Raw genomic sequence first — 24,640 nt, forward strand, 5'->3', positions numbered from 1 at the left:
TCCTAGTTGTAGAACCTGGGTCACCTTCTTGCACCATATATAGCAAGGGAGTCTGGGAAAACTATTTCCTGGCTCCCTTGTGAGGAAGAGAGACTCATAACATAAAACTACCCCAAAATTAAGATGAATAACGGGTTTCCTCATGCGTGGTGCATGTCCACTCCACAAGTTAATTGGTTTTTTCTTTTATTTTTATTTATTTATTTTTAAAGTAGGCTCCACACCCAACATGGGGCTTGAACTCACGACCCTGAGATTGAGAGTTGCATGCTCTACTGACTGAGCCAGACAGGCGCCCTGGTTTTCTCTTTTAAAAATTATTGTGAAATATATCACACAGACAAAAGTGATTATAATACGGGTACATGGTTAAATAATAACAATTATTCTTATCCTCCAGGTTAAGAAATACAGCATTATTAGTACCTTGGAATCCCTGCCCCCATTTGTCCCTCCCTACCCATTCCAGGTGATTACAACTATTCTGACTTTTGTATCATTTTCTTGCTTTGCCTAGTGTTTAAGTTGAGATATAATTGACATGTGACATTATTAGTTTCAGGTATATAATGTAATGACTTGATACATGTACATATTGCAAAATGACCACCACAATAAGTTCAGTTAACATTCATCCCCACACATAATTATAATTTTTTCCCTTATGATAATTTTTAAGATCTACTCTCTTCGCAAATTTTTTAAAAAGTTTATTTATTTTTGGGGCGCCTGGATGGCTCAATTGGATAAGCATCTGACTTCAGCTCAGGTCATGATATCACGGTTTGTGGGTTTGACCCCCACATCCGGCTCTGTGCTGACAGCTCAGAACCTGGATCCTGCTTAGGATTCTGTGTATCCCTCTCTCTCTCTGCCCCTCCCCACCCATGCTCACTCGCTCGCGCATGCTCTCTCTCTCTCAAAAATAAATAAACACTAAAAAAAATTTTTTTTAAAAGTTTATTTATTTTTGAGACAGAGAGAGACAGAGCGTGAGCAGGGGAGGGGCAGAGAGAGAGGGAGACACAGAATCCGAAGCAGGCTCCAGATTCTGAGCTGTCAGCATAGAGCCCGATGGGGCTCGAACTCACAAACCATGAGATCATGACCTGAGCCGAAGTCGACCACTTAACCGACTGAGTCACCCAGGTGCCCCTCTCTTCATAACTTTTGATTGTTTTGAAATTGAACTTTTTACATTGAGATCATGTAGATTTACATGCAATTGTGTACCTTTCATTCAGTTTCCCCCAGGCATAAATTTTATAGAACTAGGGCACAGTATCACTAGCAGGATATTGAAATTGAGACAATCCACAGGTCTTTCTCAGATCCAGTTTTACTTGTACTCGTGTGTGTGTGTGTGTGTGTGTGTGTGTGTGCGCGTGTGTGTGTTTAGTTCCATACAACTTTATCACATGTGTAAGCTTGGGTATCATCTACCACAGATCCTGAACACTTCCATCACTACAAGCGTCCTTCGTGTTGCCCTTTTAGAAATCAACTCCTGACGACCACTAATCTTATCCCCATTTTCATGATTTTCTCATTTTAAGAATGTTATATGAATGGAATCAGATAATACATTACCTTGGGATTGCTTTTTTTAATTTAGCGTAGCTCTCTAGAGATTCTTCCAGATGGTTGGTTGGTGCTTAATGGTTTTAACATGTGGGTTTGTATTCCTAAGCAAGATATTGTTTACTTTGATTAATTTTTAATAATCATTTGAATCATATTACAATTCTTCTGTAACTTGCTTTTTTTCATTCAACAATATGTTTTTGAGATTTACCATTGTTAATATGTGTGGCTGTGGGCCATTCATTTCCACTAGATGCATTTTATCACAAAACATCAGTTATTGATGTACATTCTAGTTGTGTTCAGGTTTTTATATTTTTGAATATGATGAATGACGTTACTATGAATATTCTTGTCTGTGATTCTTGGTGCAAAAGTGCAAGACTTTTTCTACATTTAAAACCTTGGTGGGGGGGGCAAAGGGTGGGGGGGGGGCACCTGGCTGGCTCAGTGCATAGAACATGTGTCTCTTGATCTTGGGGTTGGGAATTTTGAGGCCCACGATGAGTGTAGAGATTACTTAAAATTTTTTTTTAACAATTAAAAATAAATTTAAAATGAAAAAATAAAAAATGGAATGGGATTTCTGGTTCATTGAATATGTGTATGTTTAATTTTACCAGATAAAGTCAAACTCTTTCCCAAAATGTTTGAATGAATCTATATACCTATTAGCAATGCATAAACAGTCTTATTGTTCTATATCTAAAACAACACTTAGTAGTATTGTCAAACCTTTTAATTTTGCCAGTCTGGTAAACATGAAGTAGTATTTCATTGTCATTTTAATTTGCATTTTCCTGTTTACTAATGAGACTGAGCATCTTTTTATATGTTGATGGGCCATTCACGTTTTCTCTTCTGGGAAATGCCTGTTCATGTCTTTTGTCATTTTTAAAACTTATGTTACTTCTGACATTTCAGTTCATTACATAGCCTAGATTCTAATCATTTATAAGATAAATATGTTCCAAAAGTTCTCACAATGTGTGATTTAGTTTATCATTCCCCTTACCGGGTCTTTTGATAAAGTCATTCTTAATTTTTCTGCAGTCGGGTTTATCAAATATGTTCTTGTATGGTTTATTTTTTGTCCCTTAAGAAATTCTGCTCCATTGTCTGTCAACTATACTTCAATAAGATAAATAAATAGCAAACACACAAATAAACATAAATAAATAAATAAAATTCTGCCCTATCTTATGGTCATAAAGATATTCTCCATTATCTATCTATGCATATACATACACATACACTTTTAAAGGTTTAACCCACTGGAAATTGATGATATGTGTGTGCATTACTCAGTTTTCCTTATTTTTCCCCAAATGGATTACCAGTCGTTCCCATTCCATGTTTGAATAGCACATCTTTCCCCACTGAGCTGTGATGCCCTCTGTCATAAATCAAAGTCCACATGCGTGTGGGTCTGTTTCAGGGCTCTCTCGTCTGTACTAGTGGTCTCCGTGTACCAGCGCCACACGATTACTAATGATATCTGATAGAGTGAATCTACACACCTTGCCTTCACAATAATGTTTTAGTTATTCTTTCATATAAACTTTAGAATAAATTTGTCAGATCTCACAAAAGGATATTTTTTTTCAGGTACATTTAAGAACTATATTCAGTCTACAGATGAATTTAGGGATTTTTAACCTCTTTTTCATTCGGAGTCTCCTAGTCTATTACTATGAAAAATCTTTCCATTGATTAATGTGTTCCAATCAAAATTTTTCTAATATTACCCACAAAGATCTTCCACAATATTAAAAAAATTTTATTTCAAGGCACTTTGTGTTTCAGTTGTAGGTCATTTTTTTCATTAGATTTTTAATTTTTCTAAATGCTATTGACATTTAGAAATGCAACTGACACACAAAGATTTCCTATAAAACAACCTTCCTAAACTCTTATTAATTCCAATCATTTATCTGTAGTTTCTTCCGTTCTCCACATAGATATCATACTGACTATAAATGGTGATTGTTTTGCTTTTTCCTTTATAATTCTATAAAGGAATTATAGATTTCCTATCTTATATTTCTTTTTTTCTGTCTTGTGCCCACAAAAAAGCTGGTCTAGTGTGAAATGGAGTGATCAGAGCAGGCAGCTTGGTCTTGTCCTGGGGTGCTGGCTCCACAGGTGAATTCAGTTTGTAAAAATGTATCAAGCTGTGTACTTATGATTTGTGCATTTTTTTCTAACACTATGTTATTCTTCAACAAAAAGTTAAAAAAAATTTTTTTTTTTTTTTTTAGGAATATTTCCCCAACATCCTAACCTCTCCTCATGCTCTCAGGATGCCACTGAACAGGTCTGTACCTGTCTATTTTCAACCTGACTACATATTACTGTAGAAAGGAAGTCTTAAGTGAGAACACTCATGCTTGTTTTCTTGCATTTGAAGAACTACCAGGGGGAGGGGGCACAGAACTAGTCTCCGCAGCTTTAGAGGGCAGAGTGCAGAGTGCAGAAGGGAGGTGAAAGTACAAGGAAACAGACTTTCCATTAAGCAGAAGGAAAGCTTTCCGACAGCATCGTCGTCTTACCAGAGAATAGCCTGCTTTTTGAAAAAGTGAGCTCCCAGCACTGCTAAGTATTCAAGCAGGGCTGGATACAAACCTACTAAGGACACTACGCACAGCCACCCCCCTCCCCCAGCCAGTGGAGCGGTGGGGGCGGGGAGTGGGCCGGATCACTGCTTCTGTCTCTTTCAACGCCTAGCTTTGAGATTTTTAAAGAATTGAGTTTATTTCTTATCCTATGTTGGGGGGATGCTTGCTTTATCAGCTCCGTAGAAAGCTACTTAGAAAACTAACCTTAAAATAAAGAAGAGTCAACAAAAGCAAAACGGACTGCTCCAAGATGTTAGTACTATTGATAAACCCCTAAGTCCGATCAAGAAAAAGAGAAAGATAACACATTAGAATCCCCCCCCCCAAACCAGCCAGCAAGTGCGCCTCCAACAATCTTTGAATGCAAGTGTACTTTATTCTTATTTTTTATTCCGAATCCCCCAAACCTTGCACTGCTTCTCGAGGTTTCTAGCCTTATTAGTCTGTCATTCTACAGCCTTTTCAGATAAAGGACAAAGTGGTTCAGGCACTCATTGATTTGAAATCCGGTAAGAGAAAAAAAAAAATCTGTTAATGGGGCTGGCTGACTTTTTCATGAAATCAGGAATTTTGAACGAAGGGAAGTTCTAAAGATTTTTATTGAGATGGGAGGTGATTCTGTGATTTCACAGTTTTACTTTATTTTACTTTCATTCCACCAAGCTCCTTCTTTCCGAAAATCTTCAGTTTGTTGGTAGGTAAAATACATCCTCAGAGTCTCCCAGAAGCTGCGCCATCAGCCTTAAAGACTAAAAAGAAGCCTCGCTTCCTTGTGCCGCTATAGAAATGTCTTCCTTCTCCACACCCGGCTTAACCGGATCAAAGTCTTTTTCATTCTTCGTTGATTGTTCTCAGAAAATCTGGAGTCCAGACAGGCTTGAGCCAAGACAGGGTGACCTCTTGAGGGCAGACCCCGAGGCATGGCGCTTCTCTTCCCTTTGCAGACCCAGGAGAGCTGCGCCCCCTCTCCGTGCGCGGAAAGAGTACTCCAGCCGAGCCGAGAAATCCGTTACCAGGCTGCTGTGTCCCCAAGGGCCATTCCAGGGCGGAAGAGGACGGGGAAAACCGCTGTGTCGATTCCTCGGCCCTGTGGGCCGGGCGCGCAGCGGGTCGGGTTACAGACAGGTGAGTCTGGCGGATGGGCGAGCTGCGGGCGCCAGGGAGCTCCTGGCGAGACGCGCCCCGGCAGCCCCCGAGCCCGCACGAGTCTGCTCACCCACAGGAGGGGTGCGCCCACCGCAGCGGTGGAGGCAGTGCTGCGCGTCCCCGGGCGCACCGAGCAGGGGCCGTGAGAGGGACAGCGCGCGCCCCAAACGCCGGCACTGCTGGTCTCAGAAACTTGGCATCTTTCTCTTACCAACTCCTCTTCCTTCTCTCCCAACTCCCCCTCCGCGAATAAAGCCCGAGAGGAAAAACCAAAACCAAAAATAAATACAAAGCTCTCCAGCCACCTCCCCAGTAGCAGCCCGTCTTCATTTACTGGGAAAGGTATTTCCCAGCCTCTGATTTCGGGGAGCGGGCAGTTAGGCGAAGACTGTAATGGGAGTGGGCACGGATAAGAGATTTGTTTCGGAGCTGCGTTTGCATAACAGGCGCTCGGCTTTTGTTTCCATTGTGTGTTTATTTGGGTTGATGAGGCTCTTGGGGTGGTAGGTCTTGGGATGGAAGCTGCTTTAGCAGAGCAAGCCGACTTGTTTTCCCCAGATTGTGTGGCACAGATCAGTAATAACGACGTGTTCTAAAGCTGCCGAGCTTTAAGTCATATTATTACTGTGCTTATTTGGGGGGGGGGGCTGTTGTAAATGATGGGTATCTTGAGTCCCCAAGTCGCCCTCTTTACCAGAACAGAGCCCTGGGTAATCTCCCTGCCGCCTCCCCCTTCCGCCCGCCGGGATTTCAACTAGCCGCAGAAACCATCCACAAAGTCCGGAGGAACTGAGCCATTTTCTTGCTTGCTTGTCGGAGACAAATCCACCCGGGGGCGGGGGATGGTGGTGGTGTGTGCAACTCGCAGGAAGCTCCAGCTCTTAGGATGGACGCCCCGGGAAGCGGACCTGGGGGTTAACCTCTAAGAGTTTGCCCTGAGGTGCTCGTGATGGGGAATGGGGCGAGAGGCTGATCAAAAAACGTTCTTCCCTTTTTAAAAAGGGGAGGGGGGGGGAGAATCAGACGTTAAATTCTTTTGCAAACATTCATGCCTAAGGAAGGGCTGGAACAGGCAGCCCCGGCCGCCGGAACCGGTCGGACAGGTAGCGAGCTTGTTGACACCGTTATGTTGCAGGGCGCATGCTCACTCCCAAGTTTCCTGGTGTCTCTTCTATTCCACCTTATGAAACTTTTTCCCCGGCGTGGTCTCACCCGCGATTTAAGGCATAGGTGTCGCCGAGCCCGGAGGCTGGGAGTCGCCGGGCGTGCGGGGGAGAGGCCTGGGCCGCGGCGCGGCGGGGGGCGGAGGGAGAGGGCAGGCTAGGCGGGAAGGTGGGCTCTGGCCGCCGGGAGCCGGGGACCGAGTCACTGCCGCAGCCCCTATCGGGGAGCAGCCGGCAGGAAGGGGGCCGCCGGCCGGGGAGGGGGCCACACCATGCCCAAAGTCTTCCTGGTGAAGAGGAGGAGCCCGGGGGTCTCTGTCCGCAGCTGGGATGAGCTCCCGGATGAGGAAAGGGCAGACACCTACATCCCAGGTGAGCGCCGCGCGGGGGCCGGGCCTGGGCGCGGGACTCCCGGGGTGGGGGCAGGGGTGTCCGGGTCCCCTCAGCTCACCGCGGGGGCCGGACTGCCCACCCCATGCCCCCTCTTTCGGGGCGGGGGGAGGTCCTTGAGGCGCGTGAAGACTGAGAGGGAGAGGCTGGGGAACCCGCGACGCCCTGCGCCCCCTTCCTCCTAATGGGCGCCTGTAATTGCCCGGCGGCGGGACCGTTGGCTGCAGCGTGGGACGAGGTGGCCCAGGAGGGGAGACTGAAGGCCAGTAGGGGCTCCTCTCGGTCCCATGCCCTCATAGAGTCGCCCCAGGATCCGTCAGCCCCTCGGGCTAGGTAGGTTGAAGTCAGACCCCTATCCCCTCATCCCAGGGAGAGGCAACTTGGCGCGTAGTGTCCCCAGCCGCCCAAGGCCCTCGGTTCCTTGTGGGCGCGGGAATGGGACCGAGGAGCCGCCACCCCCTCCAACCCCGTGCTCGCTTGGGAGGCCGAGCCGGGGACTCTCTCGCCCACCCCCGCGTGTTGCCCACTTGGCCTGGTGCCCAGGTCCAGGGCGGGGCGGCGGCACCGCCCGCAGGTCAAACTGCCGCGGACTCCCGGGCCTGACGCCGCGTGTCTGTGTCGGGGCGCCGCCCCTCCCTCCGCAGTGGGCCTGGGCCGTCTGCTCCACGACCCCCCCGAGGACTGCCGCAGCGACGGCGGCAGTAGCAGCAGCAGCGGCGGCAGCAGCAGCGCGGGGGAGCCTGGAGGCGCCGAGAGCAGCTCGTCCCCGCGCGCCCCCGAGCGCGAAATCCCCGAGCCTGGCGACGCAGAGGGCCCGGGTGGACACCTGGCGGCGATGCAGCGCCCAGTCGCTAGGTCGAAAATCAAGGTATGGTGTCGACTCTGCCCCCGCCGCCACCTGCACCACGCCCTGGCGTCGGGCTCCGGGAACCCGCGCCCCTCCCTGCAGCTCCCGCCCGCGCACCCGGGCACCGGTGCACCCCGGCACCGAGCGCGCCCGCCGCGCCGTTCCTGCACCTGCCTCTGGGTCTCGGCCAGGGCGGCTCAGCGCGTCCTCCCGCCTGCTGGGTAGCCAGCGGCCCGCGCCGCTGAGCCTTGGAGCCGGCACAGTCTGCCGGGGTGGCCTCTGGAACTGCTTAAAAGACCCAGGCCCAGCTTCCTCCCTCCAGCAGCCCAGTGTGTGTGCGGGGCCTGAAGAATCACCAGGCCGTCGGGGTTCCCGGGTTCAGAAAGGAGGGACCCAGGCTCTCAGCAGTTGCGTTCTCTGGGGCGCATTTCCTAGCGCTATGTGAATTCTGAGTTCCACACACTTGCTTGCGTTCTGGAGACCGAGGCGGCAGTTTGGCACACAGTGGCCCTCTCGCAATAACAGCTATTCCCAGTGACAATTATGGAGTGCCCGTTAGACTCGAGGCCTGTGCTGGGCACTTTAAATTTGTCATACCTCTCCAATCTTCTTTAATTAAACTGATGGATAAAGGAGTTCACCTGAAAATTGCCTCAGTGCCCCGCCCCCAGTGGGTTGGAGTGTTTGTTACCCTCCCTTACCATCCTTCAGCAACCCCCTCCCTCTAGTCTTCTAGAATTGTAGGCGACATCTTATCAGGACACCCATCTGGCTTTTCTGGGTAGAACTTCCATGATCGCCTGCTCAAATGTATCCGCTACCCCCAAGATTAAGGAATCCCATTCCACTGACTCAGTCAGCTGGAGCCAGGGAGTGGTGTTTTAGGAATCACATGACCCCATTTCCGAGCTTGGTGGGACTTTGCGGGCTCCAGGCCCTCTTAGTGGGCGATAATTCTGGAGCGCTCCAGGGCGGTCCTGCAGCCCAGCCCGGGGCGGGGGGGGCGGGATGGGGGTATGGGGAGGAGGACCTCCAGTGTTCGCTGTGGATTGGGTGACACTAGGTTACTTTCCCTGGGCGAGGCCATCCCTCCCTATGCATGTTCCTGGTTCCTGGGGTTTAGCTTGGGGGCGGGCTAGGGTGCATTTGGTTATGAATTGAGGCTAGAGGCTGGAGCTGGAATCCTCGGGAAAAGACCTCTTTAAAGGTTACTGCGGTGCCGCGTGCTGCTCCCTGGTAAGTGGTGCTGCTGAGGTTCAAAGTCAGCTGGCCTGAGGCTTTTCTGGGCCAGATGGGGTTAAGTGGGAGGGGACAGTTTGCCTGAGGCTGGTAGCTCTGCCCTCCAGGAAATTCTACTAAGTGTCCCACTTGCATATTTATCACCGGGCTGGAAGGACAATTGCAACGTTGTTTTGGGATTGACTGTCGTCCGTTTGCCCCTCTGTCCCCCAATTTCCCAGATTACCCTGGGAAGAAAGTGGCAGGGGAGAAAGGTCTAGTCCCTTAACCAGCATTTTAGGAGCTCTCTCTTGTCTCAGGTAAACAGTGCCATCGTAGCCCTGGATTAAAGGAATAAATAAACCACAATCTTATTTCTGTGATCTTGCCTACAAACCGCCCCAAGGGCTGCGGGGTGGTGAGTTTGCTCCTCAACCTTAGCAAAGCTTCCGGAGAAGTTTTATTTGTTTACTGAGGATGCTTAGATTCCTTTTCCCTTTCAGCTTCCGTCCGAAAATAGGAGATATCTTGGTGTTAAGATGCTCCAAGCCTCCAGAATTATCATCTGTGGTATTGGCCGTTTTCAAATGACTGTCCAAATTGCCCGTGACTTAGCATATTGGGTAATTCTCTAGTTCTGTGAAAAATATGCTGGACTTTTAAGAATTAGGTTCTCCAAGCGCCTGGTGGCTCAGTTGGTTGAGCATCCTCTTGATTTTGGTTCAGGTCATGATCCTAGGGTCATGGGATCGAGCCCCTCCTCGGGCTCCACGCTGAGCATGGAACCTGCTTAAGATTCTCTCTTTCTCTCTCTCTCTCTCTCTCTCTCTCTCTCTCTCTCTCTCTCCCTCTTTCTCTGCCCCTCTCCCCTGCTGGTGGGCTCTCTCTCTCTAAAATAAATTAAAAATAAATTAGTTTCTTAACTAGAAGAAAAGAAATACCACTCAAGAATGAGGCCCATGCATGAAGCATAATGATTGAGTTTGAATAACTTCAAGACACTCACTAAGCAGCTGGCTCAGAGTAGAGGAGGGGCAGGTTTGAGCCAGTGCCCTGCGGAGAGAGGCAACATCCCATCTAATTTTTTGGAGTGCCTGCTGTGTGCTAGGCAGCCAGGAGATAAAAATGTTCCCAGCCTGGTGTTCTAGAATCATTTGACCAAAACAGTTAAGCCCCCAGGCTCTGGTTTTGTCACTTCTTAGCTGTGTGACTTTAGGCAAGTTGCTAATCTTTCTGGGCCTCTGTTTCCTTGTCTGTGAAATGGGAATAATAATGAAACCTACCTCATAGAGTGGTGAAAATAAATGAGTAAAGAGGGGAATGTGATAGGTGCCCTTTAACTCTAGCTGGGATTGTCTGGGTTGGTGGGGAGACACAAATACTAATTATTAACTCTGTTACAGCAAAGGGAATGCTAAAGCATGTGCAAAGATGTAATTCTGAGCAGGGAAGTTTTCTTGGTGTGGATTTGAGGGTGAGGAAGGGGGGGAGAGTCAGGCTTTAGGGGCATATGGCTGAGCCCAAAACTTGAGTCAGTAAAGGACTCAAAGCTATGGTGCCCGAAGATAGAAAATGGACCTGCTGGGTCAGAGAGCAAGTGGGGAGGTGAGAAACTGGGACAGGATGAGGTGGTGAAGGGGCCAAGCCAAGAGGTGGGGGTGCACTTGGGCAGGCAGAGGAGGGCTCTGGAAGGGTTTTGAGAAGGAAGACCTCAGTTGGGTCCATCTTACCAGCTGTCTTTGAGATATATTATCTGTCCCGAGTCTTTTTTTTTTTCTTTTGTATTAGAGAGGGTGCAAGTGAGCAAGGGAGAGAGGGAGAGAGAAAGAAGCAGGGCTCCCCGAAGCAGGGCTCTAACTCATGAGCCATGAGATCATGACCTGAGCTGAAGTCAGATGCTCAACTGACTGAACCACCCAGGGGCCCCTCTGTCCTGAGTCTTACTTCCCTCATCTGTAAAATGGAAAAGCAATAGAATCAGCCTCTCAGAAGTGACGGTTAGATGAAATAAGGGCTGCAGAATGTCTAGCACTTCTGTGCATGTATAAATTGCCAGTAGGAAGTTAGTTTAATAGTGATGGATGGCAGATTTCGTTAACGTCCAGTATTTTGTTGTCTCCAGTGGGGACTAGGGATTTGCCAATCTGGTTGTGCTTGTGAGTAGATCTGGAAAGGAGTCCTAGGTGCTGGTTAGGAAAATGGCTCTTCCCAGCCTGTCTGCCTTCTGACTGTGTGCCTCAGTGCGGTTTGCAAAATCGTCTCTTTACTGCTGAGGATTCAGTAATTTTCCAAACAGATTCGGGGGTGGGGGGGTGGGGGGTAGATCATGTGCATCTGAGAAGGCGGTCGTGACAGGTCTAGGTGGCTTTAAGTCTCTTTTGTCCTGGGCCCATTTGCAGGAATCTAGCTGTGGAGCAGAGACCCCCAGACACCCTGATCACCATTGCCCTTGCTTTGAAGGTTTATCAGAAACTAAGTAACTCTGAAGTGAAATCAGTCAATTGACTGATGTTTTTCCTTCCTGTCTCAGTGGGTGGTGGGACCCAGGTGCAAGTATAGAATAGCAAATGAATCTCCTCCTTTTCCCCTTCTGTTCCCTTCCTTTGGCCTCTTCCAAGGATACTTCAAAAGGAACTGAGTGTAGAATTCCTTCTAAAGTATTTTTGGTCTTTTACCTGGCTCTGTAGTCTGAGTCTTCAAGTAGTGCCAGATATGTGAAGGTGCAGTAGTCTTTTTCCTTTTTTTTTTTCTCATCATTTTTCATTTGTGAAGACTTTCAGAGGCATAGGGCCCGTTACCCCACCCCAACAACCGTTCTTCTATGGCTGGTCCTGCCCATCCAGCCCCCATCTAACGCCCGACATGTGATTTTGAAGCAAATCTCAGTTATCCTATTATTTCAACCATAAATAACTCAGAATGTGCCTGTGATAGATAAAGATCAAGGTACACGATCACACCCATGTTAACAATGGTGTTCACATTGCTAATTGTCTCATAAATCCATACTTTTTTTTTTTTTTTCCAGTTTGCTGAGTCCGGTCCACACAATGTCTATACATTGTAATTGACTGACATGTCTTTCAGGTCTCTTTTAATTTACACATTCCCCCCGCCCCCCCATCTCTTGTCCATTTCCTTACAAGTTAATTATTGAAGAGATGAGTAATTTGCTTGGAGAGTTTCTAACAATCTGGATTTTGAGGAATGCATCACCACAAAGGCTAATGCTCCTCGGTCTCCTAGATTTTCTCTAAATAGGTAATTGGGTAGAGTGCTTGGGTGGCTCAGTTGGTTAAGCGTCTGACTTCAGCTCAGGTCATGATCCCGCTGTTAGTGGGTTTGAGCCCCACGTCGGGCTCTGTGCTGACAGTTCAGAGCCTGGAGCTGCTTCAGATTCTGTGTCTTCCTCACTCTGCCACTCTCCCACTTGTGCTCTGTCTCTCCGAAATGAATAAACGTTAAAAAATTATTTTATTTTATTTTTTTAATTAAAAATTCTTTTTAATGTTTCTTTATTTTTGAGAGAGAGAGAGCAGGGGAGGGGCAGAGAGGGAAACACAGAATCTGAAGGAGGCTCCAGGCTCTGAGCTGTCAGCACAGAGCCCGACACGGAGCTCGAACTCACGGACTGTGAGATCATGACCTGAGCCGAAAGTCGACCGCTTAACCAACTAAGCTACTCAGGCACCCCCAAAATTTTTTTTTTTTAAATGGGTAGTTGGTTCTGCAGCCGCACTGCCCAGTGTAGTAGCAAAAGTCACGTGTGAGAATTTAAATTTAAACTAAGTAAAATTAAATATTAAGTTCCTCAGTTGCACAAGCCACATTTCAGGTGTGAGCGGTGTGAGCGGAGGCTACTGTGTCGGACAGTACAGATTAGAACATTTCTTTCATTGCAGAAAGTTCTATCAACACTGCTTTAGGTGTCTGATCAGGTATATTTGTTTTAGCCAAATAGTCTGTCACAGTGGGGGGCACCTATTAACATCCAGAAAGCACATAATATTTGGTTGTCTCTCTGTGATGTCAGCAGTTGTTGATATTCAGGGTCTAAATATTGTAGGTTATTAGGGGTTGTGATATTCCGTCCTTTGTTTATTAGTTGATATTCTTGTACAGAGATACACTTCACTTCATCTGCTGTTTAGTTCCCAGTGAGACAGTTCATTCAGGAAAGGCCAGATAAGATTCCCTTTATTTACCAGTTTTCTTTTTTTTTTTTTAATTTTTTTTTTTCCAACGTTTATTTATTTTTGGGACAGAGAGAGACAGAGCATGAACGGGGGAGGGGCAGAGAGAGAGGGAGACACAGAATCGGAAACAGGCTCCAGGCTCTGAGCCATCAGCCCAGAGCCCGACGCGGGGCTCGAACCCACGGACCGCGAGATCATGACCTGGCTGAAGTCAGACGCTTAACCGACTGCGCCACCCAGGCGCCCCTATTTACCAGTTTTCAAGATAACCAGTTGGGTCACCAGAATTCCATAGCTATGGCCAACTTGTTTATTTTTAGATATGTTGTGAATCACGGATTTCAGTAGTTTTAAAAAACCCATCCATTTGATATTTGGAAGAGAACATAGCTCTGTCCCTAACTCCTTACCTATTGTCTGTTATAAGACAGAATTGGATGCCCCTCACCCCACCCCTGTTGTAACTCACTGACCATGTCCCTTACATTTGGCTGACCAGGCTCCTCTTCTTGACTCTAGACCCACCAAAGGCAAGGAACATTCCTCCTGGGCTTCTTGAATCCCCAGCACCTGGTACAGTAATGCCTAACTCATAGGAGGACATAGGTCAACATAGGACAGAAGTACAGGCAGGGAAGAAGGAATCAACAGTCCCTAGATGTAAATGACAACATTTGGAGGAAAATAGGCGAGAAGAAAATGTAAATCTGGGGAAATATCTGGACTAGATGCTGGAAAAAGGCCAGATTAATTAAAAGGGGGAAAAGGAATGGGGGAACCATGTAAGTGTTAATTGCACCAGCTTTTAATTTGAACATAGGTGAAGTGGGTTTAGCTGCAGACAACAGAATCCACTGTAGTTAGCTTCAGCTGGGAATGGTTAATGATAGGGTAGTAAATGGGCTAAAATACCAGGATTGAACTCCCAGAGCCACACTGCAGAATTGGGCCACCAAGGGAGGTCCACCTTCTGCCTCTATGGCTACCGACTGATGTAGAGTATAGAGTGATTGCCATGTGCCTGCCTCTGTCCAGTTAACTCAGGCCCAAATTCAAACCTCTTGATAGTGTGGGTCATTGGCGGAACCCCAGTCACATCTAGAACCTGTAACTGTAAAGGTGTCTGGGAAATGCAGTTTGTAGCTTTTTAGCCTCTGCAGTATGGGAAGGCGCACCAGAAAAAGTAGAAATAGTTGCTGAGAGAGTGTCCATCCGTAGGATCCACTACAGGGAACTTTAAAGCTTGTGTGGTCCAGTCCCCTCATTTGCAAGGAAAGAAAGGTAAAGCCCTGGGGGGAGGGGGGCGGGAGGTGTGTTCATTGAATTTATCACAGTTTTTAGTAGCAAAGCTCAACCCAAGGATCCTTGTTTTTTTAGGGTTGCTGTATTGCATTTTAGGAGGTATCTTTGACACCACAGCCATTAGCATTGATGGTCTGACAGGAAGCTGTGATAGGAGACAAACAATAGGATTCATCCCCTCCCTTTCCCCCACATCATGCCCAGACCCGTGGGCCTGCCAGGGGAAGTGTAGGCACAAGTTTTGCAGACAACAGGCCACATCCAGAATCTCAGTGTGCGCACCGATAAGTCTGGTGACCAAGAGCAGGTTAAATCTCTTGGAACCTCAGTTTTTTCTGGATTCTAAGGATACTCTTCATTATCTCCGCATTGGATAAGGTTCTCCATTCTACCAATATAGCAGAGCGGTGAAGCCTAAAGAAATGGTACAGGGACCAGGAGGGAGTCTTTTGTCCCAAAGGAATTGGGCAATATGCTTAGCATGTTTTGTTTTGTTTCTTGAGTAATCTGTATGCCCAACATGGGGCTTGAACTCACCACCCCAAAATGAGGAGTCCCGTGCTCTACCAACTGAGGCAGCCAGGCGCTCTGTGCTTAGCATGTGTTAATGCTGAAGTATAGCAAATGTGTCAGTTGGAAGTCTTGTCCAAACGGCACCCACAAGGTGGCCTGGACGCAGTACTCTCCCACAGGAAATAGGACCATTAATACTTTAGACTTGTCTGGTGGAAGCATCAACAGACAATAAAGGATTTTCATTTCATTTTTTTTTTTTGGTTTAGAAGTTTGACAGGTAAGTGACCTTAGCCAGCTTTCAAGTTGGTCGGGGGCCAGCCTAAGTCCTTACCTCCCCCGACACTCCTAAAGTTTTCCACAGCCCTGATACAATGATCAGTTTGTTTTTACTGCAAAGACTTTTTTTTTTTTTTTTTTTTTTTAAGAAGAACTAGAGGGGAACCTTGTGTGTTTTTTAAAATGAAAGCCAAGGTCCTGCAGAAAACAGGACAGCAAGCAAGAAAGCGCCCAGCCATGGGGTTGGAGAACCACTCAGTCTCTCTTCATCTTTCTTGCCCTGAATTAATGTCCAGATTGATGTCCTCTCCCACTGTCCACGGTAGCTTCCCCATATCATTAGGAAGCCTTTTGCAAAGTGTTGCTTTTTGATTAAGGGTGAGACTGTCAAGCTTTTCCAGAAGGTGGCATGGTGCATATGCCACCCTGGTAGGTCTGGAGCAGTAGCCTATAATTAAACACGTTAGTGATTTCCATATCAAAACACATGAATATTGACCCCCAACGGGATCAAGTCTGCACGGCTTCATGTCTGCTCAGGTCCAGTTTTACTGCTAACACGAGATATGTGAGAATGTTGGTTTTCAGAGCTTTTTGGATTTCAGAGTCGTGGCGGAAGGACTGGGAGTTGGCAGGTCACATTGAAGGTCACTTCTCTTCTTTTTCCCCGATCAGAGGGAAAATTCACAAGGCCAATGGAGAATCAAGGGATTTTGACCAATTACCTTTTACTTAGGATCCCAGAACTTTGGAACTGGTCTATAAGAGTGATAAGTTATTGACCATCAGGTCCTTTTTAAGTAGCTTTTCTTATTTGATTCCTTAATAATCCTGAGAGGCAAATACAGTTATTGTCCACATTTTACGGGAGGTGAAATTAAGGCTTAGAGAGGGGGAGTTACCTGCCTACGTCCCACAGACTGTAAGTGGTGGATCAGGGCTTGAACTTAAGAAAAAGGAACAGAACTGTGCTCTCAGATCCTCATACTTCTGAAGATGGCTCATCTAATACCATTTTATCATTTTTAAAAATCTCTACACGAATGCGGGGCTTAAACTCACAGCCCCGAGATCAAGACTTGCACACTCTACCACCTGAGCCAGCCAGGTGCCCTGCCATTTTATCATTTTTACACGTGGGAAATTGTGGCTTAGGGATATTAAATGACATCCCGCAAATAGCTGACAGCCGGTCTAGGTTTTTATTTGATACTCAGCATTTCTTGTCTGTTCACTGCACTCTCATTTTGTAACTAAGATAGCCAAGATGTAACTAGTTTGGGTCTACTTGCAGAGTAACAAGGTAAGACTGGTTAACCTTATTTTGAACTTTTAGGAGGTTCAGTGTTAGGTATAAACCTGTGTACGGGGCACCTGGGTGGCTCATTGGGTTAAGCGTCCGACTTCAGCTCGGGTCATGATCTCGAGGTTCATGAGCTCAAGACCTGCGTCGGGCTCTGTGCTGACATCTCAGAACCTGGAGCCTGCTTTGGATTCTGTGTATACCTCTCTGCCCCTCCCCTGCTCTCTCTGTCTCTCTCTTTCAAAAATGAATAAACATTAAAAAAAACAAAAACAAAAAACATGCGTAAACATTGTAAAGATGGCCCAGTGAGCTGACGTGTGACCTGGGGAGGGATTGCTGGCCCTCTAACCCATGAGATGTCATTCCAAGAATCAGATGTGTTGTCTGTACCCTGCAGCCCATCCTGGGAGGGAACATTAGGAAATGTGGCAGATCTGATGTTCTGGAGAGAATGTGCTACATCTCTTACTGTTCCAGTTACGCATTGCTCTTTCACAAATTACCCCAAATTTAGTAGTTTAATTTATTATTCTGAATTCGAGTTCTGAGGATTGACTGGGCTTAGCTGGGCCATGCTTGCCTGGGGTTTCTCTTGCGGTTGCGGTCAGATCGCAGCCGCCTGGAATCTTCTGGGGGCTTGACTGGGCTGGACATCAGAGGGCTCACTCATGTGTCTGGCAGCTGATACTCTTTCCTTTTTCTAGCTGTTTTGATTATATGGTACTAGCATCTTTTAACAGTCCCTCTTGATGGACATATAGGTATTTCCTGGCCTTTTGCCATTACAGATGGAATTTCAGGGTACCTGATGTGTGAAATACACTCTGTGGGATAAATTTCACATGTAGGAATTTATCCTACAAATATTCCTTCCTTTCTGAGAAGTGAAACAGTCTGGCAGAAGCTGGCTTCTTCAGCCATGATCTTTTGCCATTAGTTCATCTGAGACCTTTCAACAAGGCTCTCTTAAGGCTTCAAATAGAATTTGTTAATGTCTGGGTGCTGGATTGGTCATAGGTATAGAGAGGTGGCAGACAGTGCTTCAGGGATTGGAGGGTGCACCTTAGGGAAATTCCCCGAAATGAACCCCTGGGTGCTGGCTCAGTTTTCCATCCTGTGGAATGGGGATGTGTATGATGGTGGAGAAGTGAAAAAATTGCCTTTGTTGAGGCACATTTGGAGAATTTCTATTTTGTTCCAAGAAAACCAGAAGGAAACTCCCCCTTGGACTGGGGGAGGGCGGTTAGTCCTCAGTCTCCTCCCCCGTTACCATGTTTTCTCCTGTGTTAAAAGGCATTCTGTAGCTTGCTCAGATGATCCATTGGCCCTGCACTCCCTCAAAATGTCACAAATCTCCTTTCTATCTTTCAAGATTTTATTCTTTTCAAGCAAAATAATGCCAGTGATTTGAGGTTTTCATCTGGGACTGTAATAGAAGGTAAACAGGAGTTTGGGTTTGGACTATAAGTTGGCAAATCCTTAAGAACATTCTGCAGGAAGACAGTTCTAGCTTTCTGCACGTTCTTAATCAAATTACCTGTGTCAGTTGTCTATGTTCTGCTTTATTAGGCACTTGCTAGCTCTCAATGGCCTTTTTCCTGCGTAGACATGGCCTCGAGAAGCTCCAGGTATTCAGTTTGCGAAGACTTGGGTCATATTTAGTCTTTTCACATCCCTGCAAGGGTTGAAATGACCAAAATGGGGACTTCTGGGCAAGGAGAAGACCTGACCTGTCCTGGTGACAGAAATAGGAAAGTCTTGGGCTCAGCTGGGTCTCCCTCAGGACAAATGCCAGGCCCAACCCTCTTTGGGGGATGCAGGGCAGAGGTGGGACATGAGAGTTGGAGGCCCAGGATGGTTACCCACTGGGTCAACAACCCAACCCCCGAGGCTGTCCTCCACTGTAGCTTCCAGGGGCCCCTCTGCCTTTTGAGGTAGAGCCCCAAGGAGGACACTGCCCTGCTCTGCTACCACGGCTATATGGCTCAGGCTAGCCATGTGGAACCACACACAGTCTCTCTTTTCCACTGCCCTCTTCTGGAATATTCTTTGCCATTGCCCTCCTCTTCCTCCTCATCTTTGACTGGCTGAGGAGCTCATTTCCTCTGGAAGTGCCTTCCCTCACAGTTTATGTCTGGGGTAGGTGCCTCTCTGAGGTGTCCATTGTGCCCTCGGGCTTCCCAGATATCAGAGGCCTTTTGACTGATCTCCTTCCCTACTAGACTGGCAGCTTCTTGGGATGTCATCCTGGTGACGTATTGCTTCCAGCTCTGAGCACAGGGCCTGTTGCAGAGAGGGCACTCCAGTGTCAGCTGAGACAAATTAAGATCCAAGCAGACAAGGAGGCTGACCGAAAAACCCTGTTCTGGGGTCTTGTGCCTTCCCCAAATCTCTTTGTATTTTGCCACCTGTGAGCCATTGCCCATCAACACGCTGTGCACTGGCCTGAGTCTGAGCTTGGGGTGTGGGGGGCAGGAATGTGCACAAACACTTCCTGGCTTCTGCAAAGGCATTTAGTCGAGGAAACCAGATGAACTATGACGAAACATCTGTGCATGATGGAACCTTCTGGAAATAGTGGAATCAAGTACTGAACTGTGTGAGGGCCAGTACCCTAGCCTCATGTCTCAAGGATGGTCTGTGCCACAGTTGCATCTCCTGGGAGCTGGTTAGAAATGCCGCGTCTAGACTCCACCACATCTCCTGAATCAGAACCTGTGTTTTAACAAGCCCCCCAGGGGATCCGTGTGCATGCTGGGGTTTAAGGGCCTTGGCCTTAGGGGTACAGGAAACCAGTTTGGGCAGAAGCTGCAGAGAAGCTAGCTACATCAGGGAGGCAACAGTTGAGCTGGGTCTTAGTGGAGGGCAATACCCTGGGTGGAGGGGAGGGGGGTGGTTGGTGTTGGAGGCTAGGGAGGTGTGTGGAGCCAGGCAAGGACCAAGTCTTCCTGCTAATGATGTCTGTATGAAAATAAGGTTATTAGGCCCTTATATAAGTAGTAGAGCAATTGGATCAAGCTTCTAAATTATCTGGTTTGGTAACTAAGAAACCTTTGATGAATATATTAGATCTGGTGTTTTTCACCACTTAATTATAGATTCAATTTTCTTCCTTAGAGGCGGCCAGCATGGTTGAGGGACCATGGGAGACAAGACTGGGAGCCCAGGGCCTGGGGTTTGGTTATTGTTTTGCTGCTAATGCAGCTGTGGGATCCTGACCAAGTCCCTTCCCCAAATGATCATTTTAGTTGTTGATACTTTGGCGGATCAGGAGCTGGGGCACGGCCAGGCAGTTCTACTGTGGGTAGCACTGGCCAGAGTCACTTAGCTGGTGGCTGCCATGGGCTGGGCTGGGAGGTCCAGGGAGGCTTTATTCATATCTGGCACGTCAGTGCCTCTCCGAGTGGCCTTGCTGTTCAACGCCACCGGACCACTGGCCACTGGCCACCGGCCACCGGTTGCTTGGGCTTCCTCACAGCATGGTGGCTTTGGACATCTTACATGGCAGCTGGCTTCCATGAGGGAACTAATAGAAGCTGCAAAGTCTCTTAAGACCTAGAACTTGCCTCCATCCCAGGGGAGAGGAAATGGTTTCCGTCTCTTGATGAGTAGAGCAGCATGCAGGCACGGGGAGGAAGGAGTGGATTGTGGCTGTCTTTGGGGACTCTACGGCGGGCTCCATGACGTCATCAGGACCTGGACTCCCTTCTTTCTGCTCTTCCATCCTCAGCACTGGCTTCCCTGTCATGGTCCAAAGGGGCAGTTGGAGGCGTAGCCAGCAGGAAGGAGAAAAGGAGGAAGAGGGCCCCATCTTCCCCCAGAGAGGAGTGTAGTTTTCATTGGCCTGCTTGCCCTGCGGCCATGACTTGCTATCAGGCTGGCAAGTATAGACACTTAGCTGGGGGCAGGGAACACAAGTCTGTTCTAAGGTGAAGGGAACTGTGTATGTGTGGGGGGGGCACCTGGGTGGCTCAGTTCGTGAAGTGTCCGGCTCTTGATTTTGGCTCAGGTCATGATCTCTCTTTTGTGAGGTCGAGCCCTACATCGGGCTCTGTGCTGACAGTGGGGAGCCTGCTTAGGGTTCTCTCTCTCCCTCTTTCTCTACCCCCTCCCCTGCTCGTGCTTTGTCTCTCAAAATAAAATTTTTAAAAAAAGAAGAAGAAGTCTGTTCTCAGGAAGAAGGGGAGAATGAATGCTGGGAGGAGCAGCCAGTGATCTCTTTCACCTTCCCCAAAACCCGCTTGGAAGTTCTTAGGGGTCAGGAGCCGCAGCCTGGCCACACGGGGAGGTGGGCTCCGGGCTGAGCCCACTGGGGGTGCCCGCCTGCGCCGGGGCCCTCACCCCCCCTCTCTCTGTCCCAGTTCACCACAGGCACATGCAGCGACCCGGCGGTTCACAGCTGTGAGCTGTGTGGCAAGGGCTTCCGCCTGCAGCGCATGCTCAACCGCCACCTCAAGTGCCACAACCAGGTGAAGAGACACCTGTGCACCTTCTGTGGCAAGGGCTTCAACGACACCTTTGACCTGAAGAGGCACGTCCGCACGCATACAGGTGAGGAAGGGGCGTGTGCTTCGCGGTTGCTTTCGCTGTTCTGGCTGACAGAGCTCCTGCTCCCTCGCCACCAAAGAACTAAATTGGGAGCTTGGAGCAGTGTCATGTTTCTGGAAAGACTGCAGGATGGGGCATCTGGGGCCAGTGCATCTCGGTCCAGCTCCTGGTTGTGCCACCAGCCGGCTGAGTCGCGGTGGGCCAGGCAAGCCCCTTTTCTGAGGCTGTTTGCCTCTGGAAGAGATGTGATGATGGTCCAAGTTCTGGGGCCGTTTAAGACAGATCCCTGGCTGGAAGCGTTCTGGGCTGTGACGTCTGGTGCAACGCGGGGGGGGCATAGTTCATTCAGCCCTCGTCCGGCTGCCTGCTAGAATGGGTTCTTGTGGTCCCGCTGGTGGTGTCTTTTCCTCCTTTGTTGGGGTGTGAGCTGTCTCAGAATCAGGTCCTGAGAGCTCAGAAAGAGGAGGAAACACTCAGCTCCTCTGTGAAGCGGGCAATGTTTTCCTTCCCTTGGACCTTCCGGAGTTCCCCGACTTGAGCATGGATCTAGGTCCTCACCAGCTCAATTCACAGAGAATCCTGGGAGTGCCCATTCACCTCTCCTCTGGCCCATCTGACTGGGTAAAATCTTGTTAGTTTAATTTAGAAACATCTGGCCTCTAGGCTTCTCCTTGAGGCCCATAGTTCCACACTGGCCAGAAGGATCCCTTGAGGACAATGCTAAGGGTGCCCCTGCCCTGCTAAAAATTCTCCAACTCTGGGCAAGATGAAATCCCAGCTCCTCATCTTGATGGGTTTCATATAAAGCTCTTTATAATCCGGGTTCCATTTTCAAATTCCTGTCCGGTCCCATCCCATCCTGGCCCACCCCAGCCCATCCCACCCCTCCCCACCCCAACCTGTCCTGTCTCCATCCCCATTCCATCCCCATTCCATCCCACCCCCTCCCTGCCCCACCCCTTACCCCCCAACCCCTCCCCATCCCATCTCCATCCTCTTTAATTTCATCTCATTTCAACCCATCCCATCCTAACCATTCAACCTCAACCTGGTCATGACCCATTCTCCCTATAGCCTCATAGAATTTACTATATATAGTCTCCTGATCCTCAAGCCCTTTCAGAATTTGGGGTTTCCTCTGACATCTTGGTGGGATGGGAAAATGTCTACTCCTCCCTCCTCAATCCTCACACAGGGCCCTTCCTCGATCCTGTGTATTCAGATTTCTTTTATAGCTCCTATCACACGGTTTTGTTCTTAGACTGCTGGCCGTGAGCTGTTTGCCCGGCCTGGGAAGAGTGTCCCCCACCTTAGAGAGTGGGCTGGGATACTCAAAAGCTTCTCTTTTCCTTTTAAAAAAACCTTTAGTGAAGTGGATTTTTGCATCCAGGAGAGCACACATATCATAAGCATAGTTTGACGAGTTTAGGAATTTTTACAGAGTGAACACACCCATATAACTAGCACCCAGATCAAGAAACAGAATACAGCCGTACTCCCTTATCCGTGGGGACACGTTCCAAGACCTCAGTGGATGCCTGAAACCACACATGGTACCAAACCCTATATATTCTATCCTTTTTCCTATATATACATACCTACGATAATATTTAATTTATATAGTAGGCACAATAAGAGATTAACAACAATAACTGGTAATAAAATAGAACAGTTATAGCCATATACTGTAATAAAAGTTCAGTGAATGTCGTCTCTCTTTCTCAAAGTTTCTTATTGTACTGTACTCCCCCTTCTTGTGATGTGTGAGATGATAAGATGCCTACGTGATGAGATGAAGTGAGGTGAATGACCTAGGCATCGTGATGTAGCGTTAGGATACTACTGACCTTCTGATGTTATGTCAGAAGGAGGACCGTCTACTTCCGGACCACAGTGGACCACAGGTAGCTGAAATCACTGAAAGTGAACCCCCGGATAAGGAGGGCTACCATACGCCCTGTGCCCAGAATTCCTGCTCCTCCCTCTGTCACTATCGCCTTCCCTCCACGCGGCACCACTAGTGTGACTTGTAGCAGCATTGATTACCGGGCCTAGTTTTGGGATGATAGAAATGGAATCCTATGGTGTGTACTCTTCCGGGTTGGGTACAAGGCTTCTTTTTTTAGGCCCTAGCACCAGTGAATCAATTCAAGTTTGATCTCTGTGTGGTCAGGTTGGCACCTTAGGTTGGGGTGGGCAGAGGGTTCTCTGGGGTGGCAGAGCTTTCTGTAGGATGTGGGGAGTCCTGCAGGGGGTGGAGGACCCAAGGCTATAGGTGGACTCATCGGGTAGCTACCAATCTGGCTTCGTAGACAGCTGACCCGAGGGGCTGGAGGAGATTGGGGGCCACTCACTCAGTCCTCTGTCCCTGGTTGCTCTGGACTGTTTCTCGGCTTTCCATCTCTGTCTGAGGATGTCCTTGAGGACATGGTCTTGTTCTTCTGAAACTCCTTGCCTGATGGGCGCTGTGGTCACTCCCTGACCCTGGCCTTTAAGACAGAGTGAAGAGTCTCAGGGAGCGTTGCTGGCTGTGAGTACCTTCAACTGGAGTAAGCAGTGAGCCAGTGGTGTGGCCTCATCTGTAACCGAGTTGACTCTCCATTAATGGAAATATCAGGGACTGCTTCTCCGAGAAGAGTTTGCAAATTCACCCAGTCACATACTGATTAAAAGCTACAGATGTGAGTTAGCTGACTATGCAACCGTATCTAAATTACTTATCTTTTGGGGCGCCTGGGTGGCGCAGTCGGTTAAGCGTCCGACTTCAGCCAGGTCACGATCTCACGGTCCGTGAGTTCGAGCCCCGCGTCAGGCTCTGGGCTGATGGATCAGAGCCTGGAGCCTGTTTCCGATTCTGTGTCTCCCTCTCTCTCTGCCCCTCCCCTGTTCATGCTCTGTCTCTCTCTGTCCCAAAAATAAATAAAAACGTTGAAAAAAAAAATTAAAAAAAAAAAATAAAAATAAATTACTTATCTTTTTTTTTTTTGGCCTTAGTTTGTCCATCTCTAAAATGGGCATAATTTTGGGACCTGTAACCTAAAATAATAATTGTGAGGTCTCAGGGCAATAATTGTAAGCACACAGTAAATATTAAATATTATTAGTACTAAAAGTTCAAATAATTGGCAGAGGTTTCCTGAGACCCTGCTGTGGGACAGGCCCTAGACTCCCCTCTGTGCTTATGGAGAGCTCAGCCAGCCTGGGGAGAAATCAGACATCTGACTGTCACATGAGAAAAACAAGAGGTGTCAAACAAAAGAAAAAGTAGCATAGGTATGCCAGTGGGGAGGCCTGGCATGTGCATTGTTTCTGACAGGGCATCAGGGAGGCTTCTCAGAGGAGGTGTCTTTTGGCTGACCTTGAAGGATGAGCCAGATTTCCACAGCTGGACGGGGAGGAAGGGCCTTGCAGGTGCCGAGTGTCTTAGTTTGGGTTGCAGACCCTGACCTAAGGATTTGGGTGTAAGCGGTTTATTTTGGGGGTGATCTCAGGGGGCATAGTGAGGGGTTACGGAGGGGAGGTGGGGAGGG

The 24,640-nt window shown here is 48.1% G+C and overlaps 1 protein-coding gene across 5 annotated transcripts in view; it reads left to right on the top strand.

Annotated features, from left to right (window-relative positions):
• The first annotated feature begins 5,064 nt into the window (after window positions 1-5,064).
• The window catches only part of OVOL2 (ovo like zinc finger 2), a 31,114-nt gene continuing 11,538 nt past the window's right edge, over window positions 5,065-24,640 (top strand). Inside the window, exons 1-4 of one of the 5 annotated variants that reach the window (XM_086701618.1) lie at window positions 5,130-5,327; window positions 6,837-6,883; window positions 7,546-7,769; window positions 20,924-21,113. In XM_086701618.1, the coding sequence (XP_086557744.1) occupies window positions 7,737-7,769; window positions 20,924-21,113 (223 nt within the window). In that variant the 5' untranslated portion in view covers window positions 5,130-5,327; window positions 6,837-6,883; window positions 7,546-7,736. Of the gene's footprint in view, window positions 6,884-7,545; window positions 7,770-20,923; window positions 21,114-24,640 lie in introns of all 5 variants that reach the window. The other 4 variants (XM_086701614.1, XM_086701616.1, XM_086701617.1 and 1 more) reach the window with 4 other exon arrangements.

Source organism: Puma concolor, chromosome A3 (assembly GCF_028749965.1).
Source record: "Puma concolor isolate L17-30 chromosome A3, mPumCon1.1.hap2, whole genome shotgun sequence".
Taxonomy (NCBI): Eukaryota; Metazoa; Chordata; class Mammalia; order Carnivora; family Felidae; genus Puma; species Puma concolor.